Raw genomic sequence first — 27,077 nt, 5'->3', positions numbered from 1 at the left:
TCTCTTCCATAGTGACTAGTGGAGCGCTGCCGCCGCCAAGCCCTTCCTCGCTCTCTGATTGGCCGTCGGTGCTGCCAATCGCCACCCGAGGGAGGCGATTGGCTGGCGCGAACGGGCCCTCCCCGGGTGGTTGGTTCAGCTGGGCAGTGGCGGGCGCAGGCGAGTCGGGGCCGGCGAGCTCTGCCTTTCCGCCTCTCTCCCCTCGCCCAGGCCTGCGAGCCAGCTCAGCCCGGCGGGCGCCGAGCGGGACCATGTCGGGCCAGGAAGAGGAGGAGGAGGAGCAGCAACGGGCCAAGGAGATCCTGAGGGGATTCAAACTGTATCCGGCCTGCCTGGGGTGCGCGCGAGGGAGCGGGGCGGCGGAGGGGAAATACGGTAATGTGGCGGGGGCGGCTTTGGGGCGGAGCGTGAGGAGGAGAAACACGGTAACGGCGAGGGGGCTCCCTGGGGTGGGTGGCGCGCGTGGCTGGCTACTTACCGTACTTCTGAGGGAGATGGGGCAAATTTGGAGGGGCTCGATAAATACGGTACCAGGGAGATGAGCAAAGGAGGGCGGCTCGTTCTTGGGGGGGGATGGAGGGAGAGTGTGGGGCTGCCTCTGGCCCAAGGGGGCTGCGGAGCTCCAGGAGCAGCGTTGGCTGGAATCACCCAGCCCACTTCACCAGGGGAATGAATAACCCGGGGGCTGCAGGCTTGCCAGTGTAAATATTGGTTAGCTTTTTTGTGGCTTGGCGGCTCCGGTTCACACAACATCCTTAATGGCATCAGGTGAAGACTGAGCGTGCCTTGCCTTAAGCTTAGTTAGGATTCATTTTAGTTAGTTTTGTGGCTTAGCATATTGTCTGAACCCAGCTGGCGTGGTTACTTTGTGATTCCATATATTGTGCAAACCCGGAAATAATGTTGGGACCAGGTTAAGTAAGCTGCATGGATGCAGTTAGTGTGCCTGGGGTCTGCCTTTCTTCTTAGGCTGCCTAGCATTTATTTGGGGGACACCAAAAAGTCCCTTTTTGGACACGCAGTTTTAGTCTACTCCTTACGAGCCGACGGGAAACCAAAGGAACGTCCGCATCCCCGTGTTTGTTGGCTCTTAGCAAAGTTTGCCAGGCATCTACAGTCAGTGGACTAACTGGGAATGTAAGGTAGGGCTAGTCCAAAGTGCCTCCCTTTCACCCTCTCTCCCCCCAGCCCACTCCAGAGCTGTGGTGAGATTGTGCAGATGTGTGCTGTGGAATTAGCCCTCAGAATTCTAGTCACTCACTTGTGGGTGCATTGCACAGAACAGCCGACACAGCTAGTTGCTCAGGCAGATGAGCCAAACTGCAGATCAGTCTAAAAGGAGAGGTCTTGGGCTGTAACAATTGCCACTCCCTTAAAAGCAAACCTCGTCCAACTCATGAGGCCCAGCTTGTATAAGAGCCTCCTATCAGTAGCAATACTCTTCCATCCTCTCGCTGCAAGGGGAGTCTTGCATCCCCCAGAGAGGAGGTCAAAAGCATATTTTTAATCTTGTTTGTGCCTCCTTTTTATGGGTTGTTTGTGTATGCTAGCAAACAACATGAAGAATTAGAGCAAAATAGGAAGGTGGTATAGCATGCTAGTTTGGGGAAGGCTGCAGTCAGATGTGATGTCTGCATCTGAGAGAAAAGCGAACCTTCAAGAGTGGTTCTGTATTTCCATCACAGGTAGGAATGGTGGCACTCGTTGCCGGGAATATTGAAGATGGTCGTTTTTGGCTCGCTTTTCAGTATGGCCCACCAAGGCAGCCTTGCTGTCAAGTCCATCCACACCGTATGATTACATATTGGGGAGGGGGTCCAATATTTTGTCGGTATATAGCTTGTATTGGCTCTTTTGAGAACCTTTAAGATCAGCTATATAAAGTGACCGGAATCATAACCTTTGTACAGCTTGTTCTCTTGCCCATCTATATTCATACTGGGGTGCTTTTTTCTGGTATCCAGGATTGGAAAAGGATAGCTGGAAAACACAGTCATTCTTCTGCTAGAGCAAAGATTGGTTGAGCAAAGCTAAATGAAGGAATTCTGGACATGAGCACACCCTCTTTTCTCAACTCTCAGTCCAGGGGATTATTTTACACAGTCCAGACCTTGGGTACTCCCAGCTGGACTGTTTGTTTTGTTTTAGCAGTAGTACTTTACATTTCAGCGACAGTTTGTAATTCAGTTGTCCTTCTGAAAAAGTGGTGGTTTTACTTTTCAATATGTGGGATTGTGCTTTGTTTGTTTTAATGTTGCCTGGGCATGAAGATAGATGGGTCTCTAAATAGCCTTTCTCTTTATAGTCTGAGCTGAGTTCCAGTTCTTCTAGGTTCACAGAAGATCTTCAGGTTTTTTTTTTTTATTACATAGCTATATGGGGGTAGTTTAAAAATTGTAATTTAATATTTCCTAATTTATCTGCCAGACTAGCTTAACTAGTCTTTTTCCTTGTTTAACTAAGAATACTAGAAGCTAGTTTTAAAAGGAAATGGATGTATCCATCCATTTAAACTCTCAGATTTTGCACCAGAGGCTATAGTACAGTTGCAGGTTTCTAGAGTCTTTGTTTATGGCGGTATATGAAGGATCAGAGAGGCATAAAGAAGATTATAACCTTGAGATCAGGAGCTAGGAAGTGTGGGGGGAGGCGGCAAGATAGGCTAAAATAGTTCACCGCAACTGTACTACATAATAAGCTTGGCCACAGTTTAACATCAGCATTTGGAACATCATGCCAGCAAGGTATGCACTGCAGAAAACTTTGTCGTCTTCTCTTTTTGAAAACGTAGCAATGTTAGCTTGTGAAAAAGAAAACACAGTTGGGCAGTCCTGTGGGTTTTAATCTTTTCAGAGGGGAATGAGGAAGATCCTCAGATGTGCTATTTCCCTCTACCTTCCTAGTAAAAAGAATTGCTAAGATCAAACCTGACAAATGCTTACCTTTCCTGATGTAGCTACTTCTCTGTGATTCATGTATTGTGAAATACTTTGGAAATCCCTCCAGCTGTTACAACAGACTCACCTCAGTCTTTGTCACTTTGATGGAACTGTCCAGCAGGGCTGTTCCTGAAAAGAAGCCTCAGAAACTGAAGCTAAAAAGTTGCTGTAGTTTTGGACGAGCTGGCTGTGATCCTTCTGAGAGCAGGACTTCCTCTGGCCACCTTTCTTTGTCTTGTCACATTTCAAGCCGTCTGGACAAGGCGATTCAGATTGTCAGAAAAATATTTACAGTGTAGTCTGGCGGTTTAAATTTCCTATCGACAAGATCTTAAAGTATTCCTGCTTTTTAGCCCCTTCTATAGGGCTAGTTGACCTGGGCTGCAAAAATCTGGATAACCACCAGATTGCAGCAATGAGACACAAGAACTCTTAACTCTTTCCGCCTCTTAGTGGTTGTCCATATTTTTATCGTGTAGACCTGGTAGCTGTATCTTTCCCAAACAGGCACTGTACGCAGTGCTAGCTCTGATTTCTCTTCTAACCCATTCTTTTCCAAGGGCCATTTTCTCAAAAGTTAGAGCTGATTCTGTATTTCCCATTTATAGTCATGTCTGACAAGTGCCTGCAGCACTCAATGCTACCACAATTGATTCCTGTATTCTAATTCTAAAAGAAGAGATGCTTCATCCAAGGAGACTTACATCATTCTTAGCTGCTAACATAGAAACTGGGGATTTTGGGGCAAGTCAGATTTGTGGGACTTGCTGTGATGACTTCTCACCCTCTTCTTCAAAAGTGTTCTCAGTACAACTCGATGTTGATGGAAGATACAAAGGGTTCAGAGCTACACGAAGGAAGTAAATCTGTTATATCAGATAAGAAATTAGGTTGATGATTGTTGGAGCATGAAATGTGCCAGAGTGCCTTTTCTTTCCTTCTGTTAAGTAGGAAGATAGCGGTCACCCCCTTGACTAAGGCAGAGGATGCAAACTGAGGGGTTTATTATGGAGCTCTCACTGGCTAGAAGGTTTTGCTTACTTTATTCTTTGGTGCCTCCCTTGTTTTGTTAGATCTTTTATACAGAGTCACATGGCTTGAGCAGGCACCGTGCAGCTGCCTTCAAGCTGCTGGTAGATGTTTTACAAGAATGGTCCCCTTTGTACTCTGTATCTTTATTTATTTTTTTTTTGAGCTTGAGACTCACAGACTGGCATATTAACCTTTTACCTCTGATGAAGCCGAGCGAGTATCGACTTACTCAGTAGCTGAGTTGGGAACAGTTAAGAGCCCCGTATTAACTGATTGGAAGTTCTCCAGAAGGAAAAAATGGGATATAATAATTCCAGGTTGCAAGTCTTTCAGGGGCTGGTGGCCCAGGCTCAGGTCCGCCTTCCGCCATCTCTGTGCAGCTACTTCCGTCAGCTTTTACTCTCTCCTGCAGCGGCTGAGGAGGTAGCCTTGCTTTAGCCATTCTCACCCATGCTCTTGGGCAGCAGGTGAGAAGGGATTATCCAGGCTCAAGGAAGGAGGGTGTTTGCCCCTCCACCTTTCTTCCAATGGCTCTTTCTAAGCAGATTTTTCCAAAACGAGACTGCCAAGAGCACCATGGCTCTGCTTTTCTTCCCCAGCTATGTGAAGCCACAAAGAACCATGTAGCATTCCTCTACCTTTTCTTCCTGGTAGGCTGTCTTTACTTCAGCATTGCAGTTTATGTTTTCTTTCAAAGAGTACTAAATGCAGACCCTGCTGACAGCATCCAGCCTCTGGTTCATTGGGCTGAATGGAGACTCTCCACCTGGGGTGGTAGTAATGCAAGAATACGTGGTGGGGAGCAGCTTTATTCAGAGGTGACTGATTTGAACCTCCCCTCTGGGTGGGTTTTATTTATTTTTACGTTAGATGGGATCTGGCACTCCAACCGGTTAGCATTTTCTGGAAAAATGCAAACATTCTGAGGTTATAGAGCAGTAATGGTGAACCTTTTGGGCTCAGCGTGGCAAAAATTCAGAAAATGCCTAACTTGACTCTGCTGGCTTGGCCCCCCCCCCAACAAAAGAGAAATCATTTTTTACATACTCGTTTATTTTTTAAAAATTCAGTCCTCTCATGTGTGGTGCCGTTTGAGTTATCAAAGAAACTGAATGAACAAAAGGCACTGCAGCTCCCGCCACCCACCTATCTCCCTGCCCATCCCTGCCCTTTTGGCCACTTTGTGCCCGGCCTTGGGCAGTTGCAGTACCTTTTGTTCGTTCAGTTTCTCTGGTAACTCCAACAGGGAGAGTTGTTGTTGTGTGTTGATAAGCGCTGGCGTGGCGTGTCACCTTTGATACATGTGTCATAAGTTTGCCATCGCTGTTCTAGAGAATAAATCCATGGGTCCTTGCAGATTATTGCATTCCCTGAGATGAGTTCTTGAGCCCTGGAAAAACTCTGTCTGCTGAGAGATAAAAAGAGCATCTTTGTGCTGAGTATCAGCACAGCCTAGTGGTGAAGGTGGTGGACTAGGAGCGGGGAGTCCCGGATTCTAGTTCTCCCTCAGCCATGAGAGCTCCCTGGGGGATCTGAGGCCAGTCTTGCCCTCTCCACTCAACCTACCTCACAGGATTGTTGCTGTGGGGAAAAATTAGAGGAGGAAGGGCTGTGTTTCCTGCTCTAAGCACCTGAAGGAAAAGCAGGATAGGTTTAGCAAATAAGAGAGCCAGGGTAGTATAGTGGTGTTGGGGCCAGGATCAGTAAGATTCATGTTCAAGTCCTTCCTCAAAATGGAAGCTGAAGAACTGCGGAGAGGGGGCATTAATAGTGAAGGTGCCAGGCTACAAGTAGAGATTCCCAGGTCCTAGTTCATCCTCAGACATGAAAACGCCTTGAGGAACTTTGGGCTGATCTCTCCTCCTTCACCCACCCTACCTTGCAGGGTTGTTGTTATGGGAGAAGAGAATTTTCAGTATTGCTGCCTTGAGCTCCTGAAGAAAAAGTGAGAGATAAATCTAACACATAAGAGAGCTAGTATTGGATTAGGAGCATATTTGTTTGTTTGTTTGTTTGTTTGTTTGTCAAATTGCTCTGCCGCCCATCTCATACATGACTCTGGGTGGCGTACACAAGTTCAAGTTCCCACTCAACCACAGAAGCTCACGGGGTGACCTTGGGCCAGTCAGCCCAGCCTATCTCACAGGAGGGTGGCTGGGAGGAAAGAATAGGAGACCGCCCCATATGCCTCCATGAGCTCCCAAATGAAAGCCGGGATATAAATCAAATATCTGGTAAGATAATTCTTACATTGCTTGCCCACTGATCTTCCTTGCAACAGGGAGGGGTTTCACATTTACATGATTTCCCAGAAATGAATTTTTCCAGCAGCAGTCTTGGGCAGGCAAGCCATCGGATCTCAAAACACGACATGGTCAAGATTGCACAGTGGGTTCCCAGGTTTCAGTCCTTTAGTGCAGCCCTCCCCAACTAGAGGCTTTCCATACAGGTTGCAACAAAAGCTCCCTAAATTCTCAGCCAGTATCACCCCTGGCTTGGAATTCTGGGAGCTCCGTGTCCCAACCCCTCTGGAAGATTGGTGGAAGGCTGCTGTGCGTATTTTTACTAGGAGTAATTCTTACTGTACTGAGTTGGATTGCTAAGAGACGGGTGTGCGTGGAATACGAGTGGGTATCCTTGCTGAGAACGGGGACTCATCTGTAGGTAGCCTAATATTCCTACCAGGAATTTCTCCATAGTAGTGTAACAGGGAGAATGGGAGCTCCAGGATGACTTTCTTTTTTAAGTGAAAGGCTTGGGAATCTCTACAGGGTTTTTCCTCTTTAAGCAAACATCATTTTCCTTTGCAAAGCAGAGGATCCAGCTACAGCTGAATTCAAAGCAAGGGTGCGCTAAAGAAGAGCTCACAGGAAATCTGAACCTTTAATCTGACATAATTCTGCCTTGAAAGTGCCTGGCTAAATGCTTTGGATGGTTCCTGCGAGCATTCTGCTTGGTAATAAATCAGATAAAGTGGTTTCCCAAAATATTAGCAAAAACTGGACTAAGCTGCCAATTTTCTCATCTCAAGGGCAAACATGCAGTTGCTCATTCAGGCTATTCTGCAAGAGAGATTTAAGGCCATGCAGGAGATGCCAAGTCCTGTGGAAGGTTAAGAGCAGGGTAGATACCCCAGGGTTAGCGTTCATGGGTTTTATACAGGGGGTTTTAGAGCTTGGCTTTCTGGTGGACAGAATGGGATATTAAGATAGGTTTTATTTGGGTGTTCAGTTCATTCCGAGTTGCTCTGGAGCCAACCGACAGCTTACATATTTCACTGAGATTCTTGGCTCCTTTGTCCCCGTCATCTGCCCCCGCCGGGCTCCCCTCCCCATAGCTACAAAGATCTTCCGACCTGGTCTTTTCCCTCTCGTTCCATTGTATCGGTTATTTCTCTCATGGCTGAGGAGTGAAATTTGCTTGCTGCTTGAGTAGCAACAGAATGAGCATCCATCCTAAAATTGATGCTTACAAGACATCCGTTTTGCAGAGGTGAAACTTCGAGGCTGCCGTATCAAACAGCTTTCCCCAACCTGTCGCTGTTGAATTGGGGTTAGATGAAGAGATGTAAGGCAGATCTTGGAAGCCATCTGGTTCTGGCATCAAAAAGTAGTAGTTACATTTCTCAAGGGCAAGCTGGCTGGGGAATTCTGGGAGTTGAAGTCCACACATCTTAAAGTTGCCAAGGTTGAGGAACCCTGCTCAAGGGCACATGAGAAGGGGCTTGCATGTTTTTGGACTAGTACAGCCTGTCTGAGGGGGTTGAGGAAGCACGTGGAAGGTCCCAAGGGCAAGGCTGATTAATATCTGTAAGCTTGAGTTTCTCTCTGGAGCGGTGGTTAGCCAGATGGTTTGGGTGATGAACTTCGTATTTGCAGCATTCCTGCTCTTTCAACCAGCATTTGCCACAGATGGGTGGGGGCAGAGCAATAGATTACCTTGACCTCCTTAGGCTGTAATATCTCTGCCTCTCAGTCTGCAGCTGACATCTCCAGGCCTTGCCATGCATAGCCCTTAGAACACACTGGTGCTTATTTAGTTGTGCTTCTCTTCCCTGGGGCAGGGCAAAACGTAAACATTTAGGCGGAGAAGATTAGTAGCAGGGTCCTTGTTCTACACTCTAGTTTTTCTTCAAATCCCTTTCCTCCGGTAGATTTTACAAAAGGCTGCCCTGTTTAGGAATCTGTAAGGCAGCAGAGTTGGAATGATACCAGGAATGGTTGGCAAGCTAGTTCATAAATTCTCCAGTTAGCTGCTGGCTCCTTGGGTACTCAGGCACCATCTGACTACAGATGCGATCTTTCTTTACGTACAAACATTTTCCCAGAGAACACAAACCTGTTTGAGAACACAAGTAGCTGGGAGACAAGATCATTCTCCACCTTCACTGAGAGTGAAAGGCTACGTTGGGCAGACACCTGATTCCTCTGGGGCACTAAACCATCTACGTGAGATTAGCTAAAGCCGTCTATCAAGGAAGCTCCATCTCCAATTTGATAGCCAAACAGAGATAAAAGCTCCACCCTCTGTTCTGAAGCATCAGTTCAAATGTCTGGATGATGTCTCAAAAAAGGAGGAGGTACAAAATACTCCAATTCTTGACACAGCAAGTGTCTCTCTAGCACAGTGTGTGCCGGCTGGGGAATTCTGGGAGTTGAAGTCCACACATCTTAAAGTTGCCAAGGTTGAGAAACACTGCTCTTGCATTTCCCTGCATATCTTTTCCTTAATCCTTTCCTTGCTTGACTTCACCCTTTTCATCCCCAGTCCTGGGCCATGAGGCAGTGGTCTGTGCTTGGGTCTGGATCTTTTGTATCTGAAAATACAGTTCAGGCAACCCCAGCTGGGCTGATGCTTTAGTGAAATTTGCTTGATCTAGCTGTAGCAGGATGGCCACACCAAGGTTAGTGGAGTTCTGCCAGGACAGCCATAATTAAGGCAATTCCAGGGGGTTTCATTTCTACCCCTTAAAGCTTTGAGACAGAAAGAGAACATGAAGCTCTTCACCCTGCTAGTTGCAAGCAAGCAGCTTGGAACCTGTCCAACGCCAAAGGGGCTGTGTGGACAGGAAGGAAGTTCCCCTTGATAACCACTGATAGAAGTTTTCCTCCAGTGGCAAAGTTATATCCAGTGGCCTTTGGAAAAGGAGGGCCAATATGAGTTGGAGGAAGCTGCAAACAGCATTTAAAATTATCCTGAGGGGCATTCTTTCACACGCCAGGCACAGTGAGTTGGGTTCTTCAGTAGAAACCAGGATGGGGTAGCGAGTAAATGGGCCTTCTGGGCAAGAGGATTTGCTTCTCCCTGACCATTTCTTGCCCTTGCTTTGAATACAGCCCTCCTTTACAGAGTTTGCCAGCTAGTGCACCTAGGCATCTGTGTTCGCTGGGTGACTGGCCTCCAGGGCCTGTTTGCTGATCAAGTTCCATTTGGAGTTGCTCTTTCCTAGTCACCTATTTAAGCAGTGCTCTTTGCACGGATGCTTTGCTGGGAGATCTCTGTGCCTTATTTTACCTCATCAGTAGCAACAGAGGGATTAGCAGATTTCTATTCTATTCCACTCCACTCCACCTTGTGATTTTTGGCAGTTTAGGGATTTTTCAACTGACACCACAATCTCTGTGAATGCAGGCAGTAGGCAAGCTTGACTGCAGTAATATCTGGTTCTCTGCAGTGCCACATCTATGAAACTAAGTGTGGCGTGTAATAATTTACACAAGTCCTGAGTTCAGATATCTCTGTAGTTTTATAGTCTTTACCTTCAGGCAGTCTCAGATACTGTTGGCTCCTCTGCTCTTAAATTGTCCATGGGCTTAATTTCACCTCCCATCATCCCCAGACAATATGCTGCAAAAATACAGCACTGGCCTAGTCTAAGAATTTGGGAAATGTCCCCAGAGGAAGGGTGTGTATACCTAAATATGTTCAGCTTCTTTTTTTTTTTTTTTGAAGTTACTGCCTTGTGTTTGTTTGCAAGGCACCCAACATGGCTTTCCAAATGCAATAAGCCAAGACAGACACTTGAAAGCCTAAAACAAAGTAGAGTAACAACAGCAGATGGCAATGTAAATGCCTGGCAGATAGGGTCTGTCAGGAGGACGGGAGCCTTCAGAATAGGCCTCCCTTCATTATTTAATATCTGGGCAGGATTTAGTTATTTATTTTACTGGGCTTCTAAGCTGCTCCAGTCATAAAAGACTCTGAGCGGCATACATGCCCAAGACAGTAATCGGATTAAAAACAGATGCATAAAAAATATAAATCCCAAATACCCCAGGCGCCATTCATAGCAAATCCCACATCATCATTTGCCTGCAAGGAGGATCAAACAATATAACAAGTCCTAAAGGCCTGCTAAAAATGTCAGGTCTTTATAGCCTTCCAAAAATTCAGAGCATAGGAGCCAGTCTTGTTTCTAGGGGAATGCTGTTCCTGAGAAGGTCATACTCCAAGGTCCCTGCAGATAACACTTCTCAGGGTAGGAGCCCAGAGAGAACCTTCTCTTTCTGATCTTAATGGGCAGGCAGAAATCAGCATTTGGAATTACAGTTAGAAGCAGACCAAAAACTAATGCAGCTCTTGGTTAAATCAGTTGGCACCCATACATAACTGCTTGAGCCACTGCACTGTGGGCCAGCTGAAGCTTCTGACGGTCTTCAAGGGCCGCTCCCTATAGAACCATTGCAGTAATCCAAATGAGAGATGACTGGAGCATGCCTGACAGTGAGCAGAGCTTCTCATTTCAGAAAAGATAATTGACCCCCAAGATCAAGTAGTGCAAAGGCCCTCCTAGCCATACCTGCCTTGATCTTGTGGGTCAGCTATCTTTTTTGGAGTGAGAAGCTCTGCTCACTGTCAGGCATGCTCCGGTCATCTCTCATTTGGATTACTGCAATGGCTCTATAGACTTATCAAGTCTATAAGTCCAGGAGTCAGGAAGTCAGAAGTCTTCCTCAGCAACTCCATCTTTTGGGGATTCAGCCTAAGTCTGTTAACTCCTCCAGCTTCCAGGCATTAGGACAGAACCTCAATTACATCTCAATCACATCAACAGACAACTATTGAGATTTAAGGCTGAGTATCATCAACAAACTGATGATACCTGATTCTGTGCCAGCAGATTACCTCACCCAGAGGCTTCATATACAGCAGATGTTTGATATAAAAGTGTCAGACCCTGTGGCACCCAATGAAGGAGGACCCTAGACCTTCACCCTTCTGCCACTATCAATTGTAACTGTGTATTCAGGAAGGAGAACCACTGAAGAATAGTGCCCCACCTCTAACCTTTGCAGGTGATCCAGAAGGATATCATGATTGATGGTGTCAGAGGTTGCTAAGAGATCAAGCGGGTCCAGGAGGGTCCCCTCTCATCATAGGACATCCACAAGAACAATCAGTGTGGATTCAGTTCCATATCCAGGCCCAAACTCAGAAAAGGGTCCAGATAATCTATTTCCTCCAAGCCTCTCCTCAACTGCAGTTCTATCACAGTCTGGGGATTATGTAGGTGTGGGCCAGCCTTCTTGCCTGCTCTGAAGAGGACAGACCTGTTGGAAGAAAGGTTCAGTGTCTTTTCAGTCCATCACAATCTTTGATGCTAGCTGTGAAGATGGATACTTGGGCGTTACGACTCTTGTATGAATCAACTCCGTATCCTGAAAAGAAATTGGAGTGTTTGCCGACGTGTGTGAAGGAAGCATATACTAATTCTTCTGGCAGATGGTTATCAGATGCTTGGCCAGTGCCAGCAGAGCTGGAGGATGGGTTTGGAAAGGGACTCGAGTGGCCCACAGGTAGGAACCAACATAATTCAGTTTCTTCTTCCTACAGTGCAGAGTAGCAATAGTTTGGTAAAATAAATGGGTGAATAATGCTGGGATATCACCCACAGGTTGCACTTCATAGGTGACTTTCCTGTGGTAACTTTGGGTGGGGCGGAAGGTAAAGGGGGATTGCGTAGAGCCCCTACTGGCTGGTCTGTTGCGATGCTCCGTGGAGGGAATGGTGATGCAGAATGTTGAGCAAGCATTTACCCATCCACGGTGCTTTGTCAGCAGATAGAAGTTAGCTCCTTTGTTGGCATAGGTTGTGAGGCAGTGCTTGTCTCAGCCACACTCCTACCTGATCTGAATTCTTACTTTGCTCATTAGGTGCAACAATTCAGTATGAGTCCGCTGTGAAATCTCTTGAGATTAACTCTGTCGCAAGGAAGCCTTAACTGCATTCTTCTGCTTTATTAGAGTTCAGAATTCTGTGGAGAATTGATTGAAGGTGCTTGTTTCATTGCATAGGAGTGTCAGCCTTTGCGTACTATCCGTGTAAGGCTCGGGTTTAGCAAGGGAAGCACCCACCTTGCCCCGCTCTCTGTGGCCGAGAAAGAGAGCGGTTCACAGCTGAAAGGAGCCAGTGTGATCTCCCACTGCACCAGTTCAAGTTTTGTTCCCGCTGCAAACATAGATCCTTAGGGGCTAGCACACAGACATGTCATACCGTTGCCATGCCATTGGTATGCTCCTGGAAGGCTGTGGGACTTCTGCTGCAGAGAAGGCATTTCTAGATGTCAAGCTGTTCCAGGAGGTTTTATATTCTGATTTGGCCTTGAAAGACGAAGCCTGTCTCTACCTGTCAGTGTTCAGCCTAGGTTCCCCCCTGTTAGTTTTCACAGGGCACAGATTATCCTTTGGCAGGATCACCATGGTAGCCGTGTGCCACTGTAATTGGCACCAGCCACTGTCCCTGGTGAGCCTGGCATATCGTCTTTGCTTTTTCTCCCAGGTCTGCTGAGAATGCTAGGTAGGGGTTAGGTCTCTTTGCTGATCTTCAGGAGAGGAAGACTGGTCCTTTGTCAAAAGGGGCAGTGCTGTGCTTTTGCTCTGTGTAATGGAAACCAAAGGAGGTGGGTGGGTTGATGATTTGTCCTCTCTCGGGAACATGGAGGAGTTCCCTGAGGAAACATTGTTGTTTATTCGTTTAGTCGCTTCCGACTCTTCGTGGCTTCACGGACCAGCCCACGCCAGAGCTTCCTGTCGGTTGTCAACACCCCCAGCTCCCCCAGGGACGAGTCCGTCACCTCCAGAATATCATCCATCCACCTTGCCCTTGGTTGGCCCCTCTTCCTTTTGCCTTCCACTCTCCCTAGCATCAGCATCTTCTCCAGGGTGTCCTGTCTTCTCATTATGTGGCCAAAGTACTTCAGTTTTGCCTTGAATATCATTCCCTCAAGTGAGCAGTCTGGCTTTATTTCCCGGAGTATGGACTGGTTTGATCTTCTTGCAGTCCAAGGCACTCTCAGAATTTTCCTCCAACACCACAGTTCAAAAGCATCAATCTTCCTTCACTCAGCCTTCCTTATGGTCCAGCTCTCGCAGCCGTATGTTACTAGAGGAAACATTATGTGTCCTCAAACGTGATCTGGGTCGCATGCTCAAAGGGCTGTTGCAGCAGGAAACTCCCATGTTCTCTAAAGGCCTCAAAGAGGTTTGCTTTAGAGACTTACCGTGAGATGCACAGCCTTGGGCTGGTGGTAGAGTTCATCACATCCTGTAAGCTGTGAGTCTGTTCTGTAGCTTGCTCAGGAAATACAAGGAGCTGCACAGTGATCGTGCATTCAAGAAAAGCCTAGTGCCTTCTGCTGTCATCTTGTTGGGTTCCAGTAATGTGACTAACTGCTATAATATGGAAGAAATCCCAGTTCATTGTAGCTTGAATTGAATACATACAATTTGCTGATAAGCTTTTGTTGTTTATTCGTTTAGTGACTTTTAGGGCACAATGGTGTTTCCTCGCCCTAACTCAGCTTCTCTTAAAACGCTGCAGCATGAGGACACGAGCAGGCTGTATGTCGCTTTTGATGCATTCAGATTACAGCAGCCGCCCATCTTCTCCCCCCCTCCAACTTGATGCTTGCAAATATCCCTCCCACTCTCGGAATTTCTTCCTCTCTTCGTCCCTCCTCCCTTTCCAAGAATCATTATCCCTCCTTTGAAAAACACACACACACACACAAATCAGGACAATGGAGTCTGCCCTCCCCCCATTCCAAAAGACTTGTGAGAAAGGCTTTCTTCCTGGCAACCCTCCATCCATCATTTTGTGACCCACTGAGAGGTTGTAAACCACCCTTTGAGAAATGCAGTTTTAGGTCGTTTCTAGCCCATGAGCAACATTTTGGGACTTCTGGTAACCCTGCCAGGTTTTATTTAAGGATGACAAGAGGGTTGCCTGCGTTTTACAGATTATTTGGTTCTTTTGCATCTCGCCTTTTCTTAGAGTTCAAAGCAGCATGTTCAAGGGCCTCTCTGGAAGTTTATCTCCACAGCAGCAGCTTTGTGGGGTGCGTTGGGCTGGGAGAGAACAAGTGCCCCCAAGTCACCCAGGGAGCTCCAGGGTCAAGGGAGGAAGTCTAAATGTCAGCATCCTAACCACAATCGTGTTTTCAGATTGTGGAAAAAGGGACACACTTCATAGTTCAAACTTAGGTCCATCTGAATTTATCTGTAACATTTTACCTATCCCAAATGTCTGTTTTCTGGATTCTGTCTTTGTCCACACTTTCATTCCCTGCGCATTCAAGAGACCCCAAGCTTGTCCTGAAATAGCTGTGGTCTTTTTTTGTCCTCTGGGGGAGCACTGCCGGTAAAAGCCGGCTTCGGCTGTTGCCGCCTCCCGAAGATACTTTCGCTGGTTCCTTAGTTCTGCCCAAGTGTCTCCTTTCCACACCAGGAGTGTTGAAATGTTTTGGCTGCAGTCTTGGAAAAACTCTGGCATTGTAGAGAGGAAATGTTGAGGAGCTCAGAACAGTTAGAAGCAGACCTGACAGTGTTGCTATTTTTGCAACTTAATTAGGGGATTATTGGGAAGCCGGAGGGATATGAGTGTGCAGGTGCTGTTGGATGCACAATGAAAGCAACAAACCAAGTGAGGGATGATTGTGGAAGCGGTTAACATGATACGCCCTAACAGTCTCCAAAGGGTAATTTCTGCTCTGGAAAGCCGGTATTTCAGAAGTCCATGCTGGCTCTCAGAGAGTTGAGACTGGGGTCTAAAGACAGGAAGAGTCACCCTCCCCGCAACCCAGCCCATAATCATACATCATAATCTGCTCATGTCCAACACACAAGACTAGAGAAACCTAGTCCTCTGGGCTCTTATGAACCCCCCCCCCCCTCACTTTTCCAGCTCTGCTAGTAAGTTGGTTGTATTTTTCTGAGTTGGGTTGGGTGAGAATTAAGTGGACTGACTCTTGAGGTCCTTGGGTGAGAGGCTGGCTGGAAAACAGGGGTGTCTTAAGGAAGGGATGCAGGAAATGGTGAGCCAAAGGGGCTTTGAGGGCTGTTTTTTCGTCTTTCAGAAATAATCCCTCCCTTCCCTTATTCCAGGGAAAACTGCTTTTGAAATGGGCAGGAATTACCAAAGAGGTTTCCTTGTGACCTTTTTTAAAGAAAAAAACCCCAGTTGTTCTTAATCTGTAACAAAAGGGGGGAAAAAATAAAAAAGAATCGGGGTTTCTTCAACCTCATTCTTCTAAATGGGTTGGGCTTTAAGTCCCACAATCCTTAATATTAGGTGTGCTTGGTAGGTAATACGGGAGTTGCAGTCCAGCCCATTGGGGGAGCTTGACTTAAACTGAGCTGGGGTGATGTCATCAGAGCCTAGGATTTGGGTCTGCTCAGCTGTGAAGCAGTGCCAGTAATTTTGTCCCCACCCCCCCTTTCTAGTCTGCCTCGTGTACCTTGCAGGGCTGTAAGAAGGAAGGGTTGGCAAAGCTGTTCTGTGACTGCCACCTTGACCTGTTTGGGGGATGGCGGGAAGTATGCAGATGTGCTGGTGGTGAAACCACAGTACTGTAACCCTTCCCACCCTGGTGCCTTTAAGTTGAGAAAAGCAGGTCTAAAAATTCTTGAATCATTGGGCCACCCCAAGTGTGAATTCCTGGCACCTGACCTTTGTGTAGCTCAGCTCACTCTCCACCTGGGCAGGCTGAAAGGAAGGCTGATAATACAGAGTAACACCAGCAACTGTCTTGAGTTGGTGCCTTTCTTCTGCCACTTTCTATCCCTAATGAACTTTGCAAATGAGCTCCAGTGACCCATTGGGTCCACGCAAATGTCCACGCATTATGTGGGGATCCTGAAGGCAGAAGCATTCTGCTACCCAGGCAGGCTCTGCTGCTTTGCAAGAAATGTTCTGCCTATTGTGCACTTCCCTCTGCCCCCTCCCCAGGTTAGAAACTAACTGCTTTGGAAGTTTTTATGTAATGATGTGATGTACCCTCATTTTGTTCAGAGCAGAGAATGGAAGGAAATGAGCAATTGAGGCAGAATTAATGCTTCTGGATTCCCTCCTGAAATCTAAAGCTTGCAGCAATTGTTGCTCCTCTGCCACTCAAGTTCCTTTTTCCTTCTAATGCTTTACTGCAGCCTTCCCCACTTGGGTACCCTCCAGGCACATTGGACTTCTACTTCCCTGTGTCCCCAGCTAATATGGCTAGAGCCTGGGTGCCTTGGGAGCTATATTCTGACACATCTGAATGGCATTAGCTTGGAGGAGGCTGTCAGAAGGAGTCCTTCCCCTTCTCCCTCCATAGCTTGAAGCACAGCTTGATACTTGCCTGGTGAAAATTCCTGCTCTTGTGTTGGGAGGCAGCCCTGCAGACAGTGGCAGAAAAAAGCCCAAACCTTGATTGTACATCTCAGCAGGAACAGTTCCAGCAGCCATTCCGGATGAACGCGGGGATTCTGGGGAGAGGCAGCCTTGGGATCCTCCGCTGGGAAAGGCTGATGAACTGTCTGGAGAATGAAAAAGTCTTCCTGCCCAACCTTTGTCAGTCACCCCTGCTTTCAGAAGGAGCCAGGAGGAGACCAAGCTGCCTGCCTCCTCGTTTGGGAGATTTTGCTTGAGGTGTGTGGATGCACCTGGTGATTGATCTCAGCTATCAACAGCGCTCACCCTGTGTTAACGATAGTTGATCAGGAACTGGTTTACCGCAAATGGCAGTATCTAGCCAACCTGGGCTGATCCTGAAGTCAGAGGAGAATCAGAGCCACTTAGTACTTAGATAGGAGCCTACCACAAAAACCCGTGGCTGTGGGCCAGATGGTGAAGTTGAAATGCTATCCCAGAAGAAGGCCATGGCAAACCACATCCATCACGGTGCCAAGAAAACAAAACAAATGTTCTATGAAGTCATCAGAAATCAAAGTCACCTTGAATGTGCCTTTACCTTTTTTTATCAGGAGAGGACCAAGTTAGATAGCTGGGTTGTTCTTTCTGCAGCTCTTGAACATTTATATCCTTTCTTCATGCCCATTTTTTAGCCAACCAATTATTTCGGTTGGTAAGAGGCTGGGTTTGAAGGAGTTATTTATTTCCTTAGCTTTTAAAGGGAATTGAGGCTTGTTGAAGGAACCGGATCGATGTGGACAACTTTGTGCATTTCTGCTGTTTGCTATCTTTAGAGCTGCTGAAATTGAGAGGTGGACTAATAGAAATATTTTGAAATATAGAGCAGAAGTGTGTGCTCATGCCAGACTAGCTTGTTAAGCTCTGTGAGGAAACAGTGAAATATGCCTGAAGATGTATTAAAGCTTTTAGTGTTTCTCAACCTTGGCCACTTTAGGACGTGTGGACTTCAACTCCCAGAATTCCCCAGCCAGCATGGGTGCCACTAAGGCCACCCAGTCCGCATTTCTACTCAGGGCAGGAATTTAAGCTGAAATATTCCTAAGAGGTGGCTGTCCAACCTCCAGTGCGTAGGGGCCCAGGATCATTGGTGCCACTGTCCACCGGCCAGTGGAAGAATTCTTCGGACGTTGTTCCTAGCCTTCGGTTAGAATCTGCCTTCGCGTAACTTAAATCTGTTGTCCCAAGTCCTGCACTGCGGAACAAGAGTAAAGAGGGCTTGACAGCCTCACTCTTTCTCTGTGCTCAAAGAATGAACGACCGTTGACCTTTGGTATCTGTAGCAAGGCGTGTTTTCTCTGATGAGCATCGGCGTCCCCGTCATGGCTTGTTCCCCCGGGAAGCCGTCATTCCGGGGGCTGTTCTCCTTTCTCAGGTCCAGATCAGCTATTTTGGGGTCCTCCTCCACACTCCTCTGCCAGCCTTGCTTAAAGCCGCACACTCATTTTCAAGCCTTGCTAACTAACCTGGTCCCTGGATTCTTCCTGGGTCTCCCCACTGCTCTTCTGCAGATAAGGAACTACTTCTAGCAACAGCCTTTCTCCCACTCAGATTTTTTAAAACTATATCGCTCAACTCAATTAACCTCTTAGAAGATAACCATATATAGAGTTGCCCTATGTGTTTTAATGCCTCACTTCCTTCTCCGTTAAGCTACTGACTAGTTTTGCTAGGTGGCCGTTCCTGCATCGGCCTCTTCTGGCCTCCATCTTGCACGGTCCCTTCTTCCTTTCCCTGGCAGGCACGCCCAGCTGCCCTACCGCCACGCCTGCGCCCTTACCTTACAGCAGGTTCGGTGCCCGACTCCCCCAGTTAGAAGGAAGTAGATTCCCTGCTATTTAATTCTGAATTGGGATGGATGGATTGTTGTTGTTACTGTTATTCAACAATAACAGTAATAGGCCTCATGATGTAAAACTTCATGTAAAACTATTTTGCTTATTTGATTTTGTCATAGGTAAAACGTTGTGATAGGAAGTATCTTTACACTTCCCAACTTGCTTTGTTGGAATAGCACAGACCGCTTTTGTTTTTAATCCCTGTTGATCACTGTATGACCGGCAGCTGCTGAGAACATTCAGTTTTGGGAAAAGAGGCTTTAATGCAGAGTTTGCCTCTTCCCAGATCCGTTCTTTGGGCCTCAAGAAGCTGCTTCTGCTTGGAGCGGAGAGCTGAATTGCTTAATATCGCAGATGGGCTTTTATGGGTACAAGGCGGCTTCTTAGGGGCCCCCATCACAGGCTGGAACCATTTTACCTCTTTTCACTCAGACACATCATCTTTTCCATGCGCTGGGAGAATTTGACAGTAAGGCTACGGTTCAGAAGTGCATTTCCTTTTATTTTTTTCATCCTTAATTGTCGCACAAACAGAAATTGGATGAATCTGCGGGATGCAGAAACTGGGAAAATTCTCTGGCAAGGAACGGAAGACCTCTCTGTCCCCGGAGTGGAGCACGAAGGTACTGTGAGGCCATCGGAGTTTCTGGGGGACAGAATATCGTGAAGGTCTAACCAAGCTCAGAGACGCTTTCTGCGTTGTGCTCATTCATACTATGCCTTTAGTAAGAAAACTGAAAGCAACATGCAGGGGGATTGGTCTCTGCTCTAAGGCACTTGCTGTCTAGACTGGAACTGTGGGGGAGAAATGGGGCAGTAAGGGTGAGGGGAAAGACGGCTGCCTAAAGCATTTTCTCCCACTTGGTGCCCTCTAGGTTTGTTATATTTCAACCGGCAGCTTCCCTAGTCAGCTGTTGCTTTTCCCGCCTGTTTTCTGCCTCTTGTAAAATGTAGTTCTACCAGCTGGATTGTTCTGGGCAGAGTTTTGGAAAAGGAATACTTTGGCACTTCTTGAGAATGCCAGTCTGCAGATGGAAGAGAACACACATTGGGAGCAGGAAGAGCCACAGGGCTCCTGATTGTCCCCACAGACAGTGCCCTTGCCCTATGTTGGTGTAACCCTATCCAGGCTAGCCCTCTGTTCCCACCATTGCTGGCTAGAAACAGTGGAAAGTCCACTGCTACACTCTTGAGTTCATTCCCCGTGATCAAGTAATTAGTAGCCATCAATAAGATTTATCCTCCACAGATGTGTTTCATAGCCCTTGAAAGATGGCTGTCCCAACATCTTTGGGGAATGAATTCCCCTGTTGAGTGCTGAGCATCCTCCTTTTGGTCTCTCTGGAACGGTCACTCTGGCCAGCTTCCTTGGATGACCTTATTCAGGTTCTAATACTTAGCATGTCCTTATCTCCACTTGTCCTCTTGCCCTTTTTTATCCCCATTTGTCCTTCGCCGCCTTCCTAGGCAAAGCAGCCTTGGCGTTTTCCCTCACAAGGGACTCGTTCTCACCCCTTGTGGCTGCAGGGGTCCCCCAACTGGGGCTGGAGCTACATAAACCCTTGCAAGGAACAAAAACAAACCAGTTGTGGTGATGTGGGACAGCTTTCACTTGCCACACAGTAAAAAAGGTGCTGTTTCTTTCTGTCTAAATTAATATTGGTGGTTTGTCAATAGCCTGAATTTAACTGCTTGGCTTATTGATAGTTTAAAAGGCTTGTGATTTATCAACTAAATGCTTTAATTAGCTGGTAGCCTGAAATTGCTAAATGAAGTCTTCACTCAGGCTTTGCTTCTAAAAGGCTCCCTGTGTAGAGAAGATTTCCAGTGGAAGCTCAGTTTAACCCAACATGAACTCTGGACCTATTTCAGTTGGGAGCTTCTGAAACACCATGGGAACCATATCTTAAATAAGTACTTACATGTTGTTGTTTATTCATTTAGTGGCTTCCGACTTTTTGTGACTTCATGGACCAGCCCACGCCAGAGCTTCCTGTCAGTTGTCAGCACCCCCAGCTCCCCCAGGGACGTGTCCGTCACCTCTAGAATATCATCCATCCACCTTGCCCTTGGTCGGCCCCTCTTCCTTTTGCCTTCCACTCTCCCTAGCATCAGCATCTTCTCCAGGGTGTCCTGTCTTCTCATTATGTGGCCAAAGTATTTCAGTTTTGCCTTGAATATCATTCCCTCAAGTGAGCAGTCTGGCTTTATTTCCTGGAGGATGGACTGGTTGGATCTTCTTGCAGTCCAAGGCACTCTCAGAATTTTCCTCCAACACCACAGTTCAAAAGCATTGATCTTCCTTCTCTCAGCCTTCCTTATGGTCCAGCTCTCACAGCCATATGTTACTACGGGGAACACCCTTGCTTTAACTATGCGGACTTTGTTGTCAGTGTGATGTCTCTGCTCTTAACTATTTTATCGAGATTTGTCATTGCTCTTCTCCCAAGGATTAAGCGTCTTCTGATTTCCTGACTGCAGTCAGCATCTGCAGTAATCTTCGCCCCTAGAAATACAAAGTCTTTCACTGCTTCTACATTTTCTCCCTCTATTTGCCAGTTATCAATCAAGCTGGTTGCCATAATCTTGGTTTTTTTGAGGTTTAGCTGCAAGCCAGCTTTTGCACTTTCTTCTTTCACCTTCATCATAAGGCTCCTCAGTTCCTTTTCGCTTTCAGCCATCAGTGGTATCATCTGCATATCTGAGATAGTTAATGTTTCTTCCAGTGATTTTAACTCCAGCCTTGGACTCAAGCCCAGCATGTCGCATGATGTGTTCTGCGTACAAGTTGAATAGGTAGGGTGAGAGGATACAGCCCTGCCGTACTCCTTTCCCAATCTTAAACCAGTCCGTTGTTCCGTGGTCTGTTCTTACTGTTGCTACTTGGTCGTTATACAGATTCTTCAGGAGGCAGACAAGATGACTTGGTATCCCCATACCACTAAGAACTTGCCACAATTTGTTATGGTCCACACAGTCAAAGGCTTTAGAATAGTCAATAAAACAGAAATAGATGTTTTTCTGAAACTCCCTGGCCTTTTCCATTATCCAGCAGATATTGGCAATTTGGTCCCTAGTTCCTCTGCCTTTTCTAAACCCAGCTTGTACATCTGGCAATTCTCGCTCCATGAACTGCTGAAGTCTACCTTGCAGGATCTTGAGCGTTACCTTACTGGCATGTGAAATGAGTGCCACTGTTGATTTTTTCCAATCTGATGGCCATTCTTGTGTTTTCCAAATTTGCTTGCTTATAGCATGCATTACCTTGACAGCATCATCTTGCAAGATTTTGAACAGTTCAGCTGGGATGCCGTCGTCTCCTGCTGCCTTGTTATTAGCAATGCTTCTTAAGGCCCACTCAACCTCACTCTTCAGGATGTCTGGCTCTAGCTCACTGACCACACCGTCAAAGCTATCCCCGATATTGTTATCCTTCCTATACAGGTCTTCTGTATATTCTTGCCACCTCTTCTTGATCTCTTCTTCTTCTGTTAGGTCCTTGCCATCTTTGTTTTTGATCATACCCATTTTGGCCTGGAAAGTACTTATATATCTATAACTAATTTAAAATGTCTTTCTTTGAATTGGTTATGAAATGAGGAGAAGGCAGGAGCTGTTGCTGCATCCCCCACCTAGATCCAGAGTTGCACCAGGGGAGACTTCTTAAGAGCCAACCTAATTCTTCTCCCAGGCAAAGCAAGTACAGGACTGCATTTGAATCCTGCTTTTCCTCCTGGGTGTTGTGAGTCTAGTCCCTTTGATCATTTGAACAATTCAGTCCTGTGAATCAACTCAGGCTATGGCTGGTGCGCCGAGCCCATTATTCACGCAATTTTTTGTCCTGATGGGGATTTGGATTCTGGTCCTCCAGCAATTTGGTGATCCTGGGGGACTTCCAGTGAGTCAACATCTCTGGTGGAACACTGCCCTGTTTCTGGCCACCAGTGAGGCTTGCCGCCTGGGGCAATTCAGCAAACGAGTGGACCTTGATTGGAGCCTGCCCTGGACTTCTTAAATAAGAAACTGTAATGCAGGTTATAAGGAGATTCAACACCTGTTCTTTCCTTGTAAATTTAGCAGGTCTTGATAGGCTGGGGGGTTCTTGTTATTTAAGAAAGGAGCCCACTGCTGTGAAATGAAGGAAAAATTCCACATACACACCCCTTGGTTCTCTAGGGGTCCTTTGCCCCCTTATTTAATGCAGTTGGCATTGGCTCTTTTGTGTCTTAGTGAGAATATTTGTAGGTCTTTCTGGAAATGCAAAGTCAGGTGGAGGCAGTTCTCTTGGCAAGCCATTAGTCTGGCTGTTGGCTTTTTTCAAGATCTGCGTAAGCTTCCAGATCCCACAGCTTTATCCTGCAGACCTTTGCTACCCTGCTTAATAATTTACAAGGAGTTGATGCCTTCTGAACTACGGCCTGGTTAAAAAGCTAAAAATATTAAAGCCTAGGGAGCACATTTAGACATGACGATAATTCAGGAAGACCTTTCATGTGTTCTTTGAGAGAAGGGTTGTGTTGAAAGAGATTACCACTTTTTAGCTGTGGGGTTGTGAGATCTTTATCGCTTTTTGAATGAAAACTGGATTTTCCTATCTTTGCTCTTTTCTTTTCCCAGCAATAGTCAAAATTCCATTCAGGGTGACAGCCTTGAACTCCCCACCTTAAAAGGCTTGGCTGCATGTATCTGATTAACACACCCAGCTGCCTGCTGTTCAATGAGGCTTAAAACATTTTGCCACCCCTAACAAAATGTTTTAAGCCTCATCGTCCAGCGGGCAGTTGGCTGTGCATTGTGATGCCCATTAAAAGAGGCAAGTCTCCAAGGGTATGGTCACAGCTGCCATCTTGACTTTTTTGACCCACTTGGCAGGCATCCCTGCATCTTGCTGGCCCATTTGGGGAGGGATTCCTTTCTGCTGCTTTCAACAGCTGACAAACCCCTTGTTGGGAACAACTTTGCATTTGGCAAGTCTCTCCTAAGCCTTGACACAGAATGGAAGTCTTAATTGAAAGTCTCCAAACCACAGAATCCTTCTCCACCCCCTCCCCACTTCCAAAAGATGCAGGGAATGGTTGTTATGCATCTCTTCCATAATTATTACAGCATTTTTAATCTGGCTCCACATGCTGACAGTTCCAAGGATCATCTCAGGATTGTCTTACATTCTCTTGGTTTTCTTACTTGCCTAGGAGAGCAGATGAGTGATTGCTTCGTACTGTATGCATGCTTGGAGGGACTGCCTGCATTTTTACAATTTTGGGAAGTGCCTCTTTGCTTATGCTGAAATCTGGGCGCCTTTGGCTGCAGCAGACCTTGTCTTATTATTTGGAATGTTAATTTCCATCACCACCCTCCCTTCTTTCTCTCCCTCTCTCTCTCTTAGCTCGAGTTCCTAAAAAAATTCTGAAATGCAAGGCTGTGTCTCGGGAGCTAAATTTTTCCTCCATGGAGCAAATGGAGAAATTCCGCCTGGAACAGAAAGTTTATTTCAAAGGACAGTGTCTAGAAGGTGCTGTTTTACTCTTCTGGGGAGATATGGGCATGTCTTCAACAGGGAGGAGAAAAGAGGCAGGCAGCAGGAGGAATTAACATTTCTCTGTCCTACGAGAAGTCATTCCTTAAGGCAGCTGCTGAATAATCAAATGTCTGCCTGTCTTCCCCCACCCTACCACCCTCCAAGCTGGCTGGACTATATTTTCCCTTATCTGCAGCCAGCTTGCTCAGGATTTGAGGAATTATAGGCTGCCCCACCTGGAGAGGAGGCCCTGTTGTGGATCCCCTGCCTTACAAGGGCTTTGCAGGAATCCACGTCGCAGGAATAGCCCCAGCAGTGACCAGCTGGACAGGAGGTGACTCCCTTGCAATGAGTATTATGCTTCTGTTGATATGCAGGACTCTTCAATGGCACTGAAAGGCGCCACTGAGAAGCTTCCCAAGAAAAGTGGTCCTGAAACAGCTATCCCATAGCCTAATCGATCTTTTCATTGTGTGTTGGCTTCCACTTAAACACATTTGTGGGGACTCTGGGGTTTTCTGTAGTTGTGTGCATGGTCTCTGTGAGCAAGGAAGCAAATAGTTGATTGGATGGGTCTCTAGAGCAGTGTTTCTCAACCTTGGCAACTTTGAGATGCGTGGACTTCGACTCCCAGAATTCCCCAGCCAGCAAAGAAACCCTGCTCTAGACCATTTCAAGTCCTGCCCCTAGGAGAGTCTTAAGTGCAGGGGGTGGCCAGCTTCCAGGCCGTTACTGAGATGGGCGGCCGGTGCAAAGGGGGAGTTTGGATATTTATGACACCTCACCCTCTTCCTCTCTTTGCAGAATGGTTTTTTGAGTTTGGCTTTGTCATCCCAAACTCCACCAACACTTGGCAGTCTTTGATAGAAGCAGCTCCAGAGTCGCAGATGATGCCCGCTAACGTTCTCACGTGAGTCTCTGTGCTCCGTCTTCTCGCCCACCCCCCTCCCTTCCGAGATTAAATCAGTGACTTCCTGGAACGTGGAGAGGGCAGGAACGGGGAAAGGACAGAGCGGGTCCCCACTTGGGATATTGCTATTTCCAAGGCTGTGTCTGTTCGTTAAAGAAGTCAGCTGCAGGCTGAATACTGTGACTCAAATCAGTTGTGAACTTTGCAGGGCACCACTTAATTTTTTGGTAGGGGGAGGGAGCCGCCAGGCACATCAGCTTGAATTCACACGTGGGCTTCACCTGATTTCCGAATTGACTTGTTTTCTGCGTTGCCATAAAACTGACCCCGGAGAGGCTGGGTTCGTACAATACACTAAGGGTGCATAATCCCCCAGACAGATTAAAATGAGCCAAGCCTATAATGGGATGCATATCCGCTATCTGGCCGAGTTCAGCAAGTTGTGTGAATGCAGCTGCACTGCAGGGAGGCTGTGGCTTAAAAGCCTAATTGTACCATTTTGGGGGGAGATGGGCGGTGACGAAATTTGATAAATAAATACATTTTCTTTCTCCTAACTGCTGATCTGACAGGCTATCTAAAAGAAAGCGCAAAACCACAGTGTAAACATTCCACAAAACTTCCAACAGACACTCCAGGCAGCTGTCAAGGTTACCTGTGTCAATAAAGCAAAGGAACAATGCTTGCAATTCTTTTCCAGCCAAGCTCGTTGGCCTCTGTGGCAGAAGGACCAGATCTGCTGCAGCAGCCGATGAACCTCGTGGCTGGGGGAACTTTTCCTTTAGTGTCCCAGGCATCAACAGGTGCTTGAAAAGCAGCAGTCAAGAGTGGGGCCCTTTTCAATGGCGTACAGGTAGTCCTCCAGTTACGATCACAATTGGAACTGGAACTTCCATTGCTAAGCGAGGTGGTTGTTAAGTGAGTCACACCCGATTTTACAACCTTTTTTGCTGTGGCCATTAAGTGAATCACCATAGTCGTTAAGCGAATCACCACGGTTGTTAAGCAAATCCGGCTTCCCCCATTGACTTTGCTTGTCAGAAGCCAGCTGGGAAGGCTGCAAATGGAGATCGCGTGACCCCAGGACGCTGCAACCATTGTAAGCGGGAGCCGGTTGCCAAGTGCCTGAATTTTGATCATGTGACTGCAGGGGTGCTGCAACGGTCATAAGTGCAAGGACCAGCCATAAATCACTTTTTCCAGCACCGTCGTAACTTCGAACAGTCGCTAAATGAATGGTCGTAAGTCGAGAACTGCCTGTATGCTGTTTTATGTGCCCCTTGGCATATTCAGTTTGCATATTTGTGGATGGCTGCTTCAGCCCTGAGGTGATAAATTCTTCCAAATTATTCACATGTGCCATGTGACTGGCCAGGAAAAGAGGGCCTAATGGGGCTGTTCTGCAGCCACGGCTCCAGCAAGTCACTTGGGCCCTCAATGTGCCTCTTCTGCCATTTAACTGCCACGCGTTTTTTTCCTGGTCCCTTCCTTCTGCCCACTCCCTTCTTTCCCTCTCTGCAGTGGGAACGTTATCATAGAGACCAAGTTTTACGATGACGACCTCCTCGTCAGCACTTCCAGAGTAAGACTGTTCTACGTTTGAGAGGAGGCCAGGGCAGGGCTCAGGCCTGGCTCGGCTCCTCCCCTCCCCTGATTCCCGGTGCCGAATCTCCACCTCCCCCCAGGCATCAAGTGGACGGAAGACCCTTTAGGAGGGAGGCCCGGAGCGTGGAGAGACTTGTGCCCTTGGCCCAGCCTCTGTCGTCCTCCTGCCTGGACAAGGCTGCGCTGCAGCACCTTGTAGCCACCCGCTCGGAAATTGGGTGAGGGAGGCGAAGGACTCCCCTGGGCACCCAAATGGGCAAGAAGGATCAAGATTGTAAATGATACTTAGAGGTTTTTTTAGATCTTTGTATGTCTCCATACTTAGTAGCCTTCTTGGCAGGCCGTCGGTCAGCTCAGTTCTTCATCGGTTGTTTGTTTTAAGTTAACCTGCTCTGCTCCCGGCCTCTTTTTCGTTTTTTAATTCCCTCTCTTCTCTCAGTTTAATTGGTCCAGACTCATTTCTTCCACCATTCTGTTCCTTGAACTTGTAAAATAGACTGCAATATTCTTACATAATGTAATTAAAATACATTTCTGAATGAAAAAGCAAA

The 27,077-nt window shown here is 47.0% G+C and overlaps 1 protein-coding gene across 1 annotated transcript; it reads left to right on the top strand.

Moving 5' to 3' along the window:
- Positions 1-127: 127 nt before the first annotated feature.
- Positions 128-27,077, top strand: PDE6D (phosphodiesterase 6D). The gene is made up of 5 exons (XM_063306293.1): positions 128-319; positions 19,028-19,116; positions 23,880-24,005; positions 24,816-24,921; positions 26,443-27,077. The coding sequence occupies exons 1-5, from the start codon at positions 252-254 to the stop codon at positions 26,522-26,524; spliced, it is 471 nt and encodes a 156-aa protein (XP_063162363.1). The 5' UTR covers positions 128-251; the 3' UTR covers positions 26,525-27,077.

The sequence above is a fragment of the Candoia aspera genome, chromosome 6 (genome assembly GCF_035149785.1).
Source record: "Candoia aspera isolate rCanAsp1 chromosome 6, rCanAsp1.hap2, whole genome shotgun sequence".
NCBI lineage: Eukaryota > Metazoa > Chordata > Lepidosauria > Squamata > Boidae > Candoia > Candoia aspera.
Note: the sequence above shows the minus strand (reverse complement) of the source record. Positions and strands in the feature narration are given on the sequence as shown.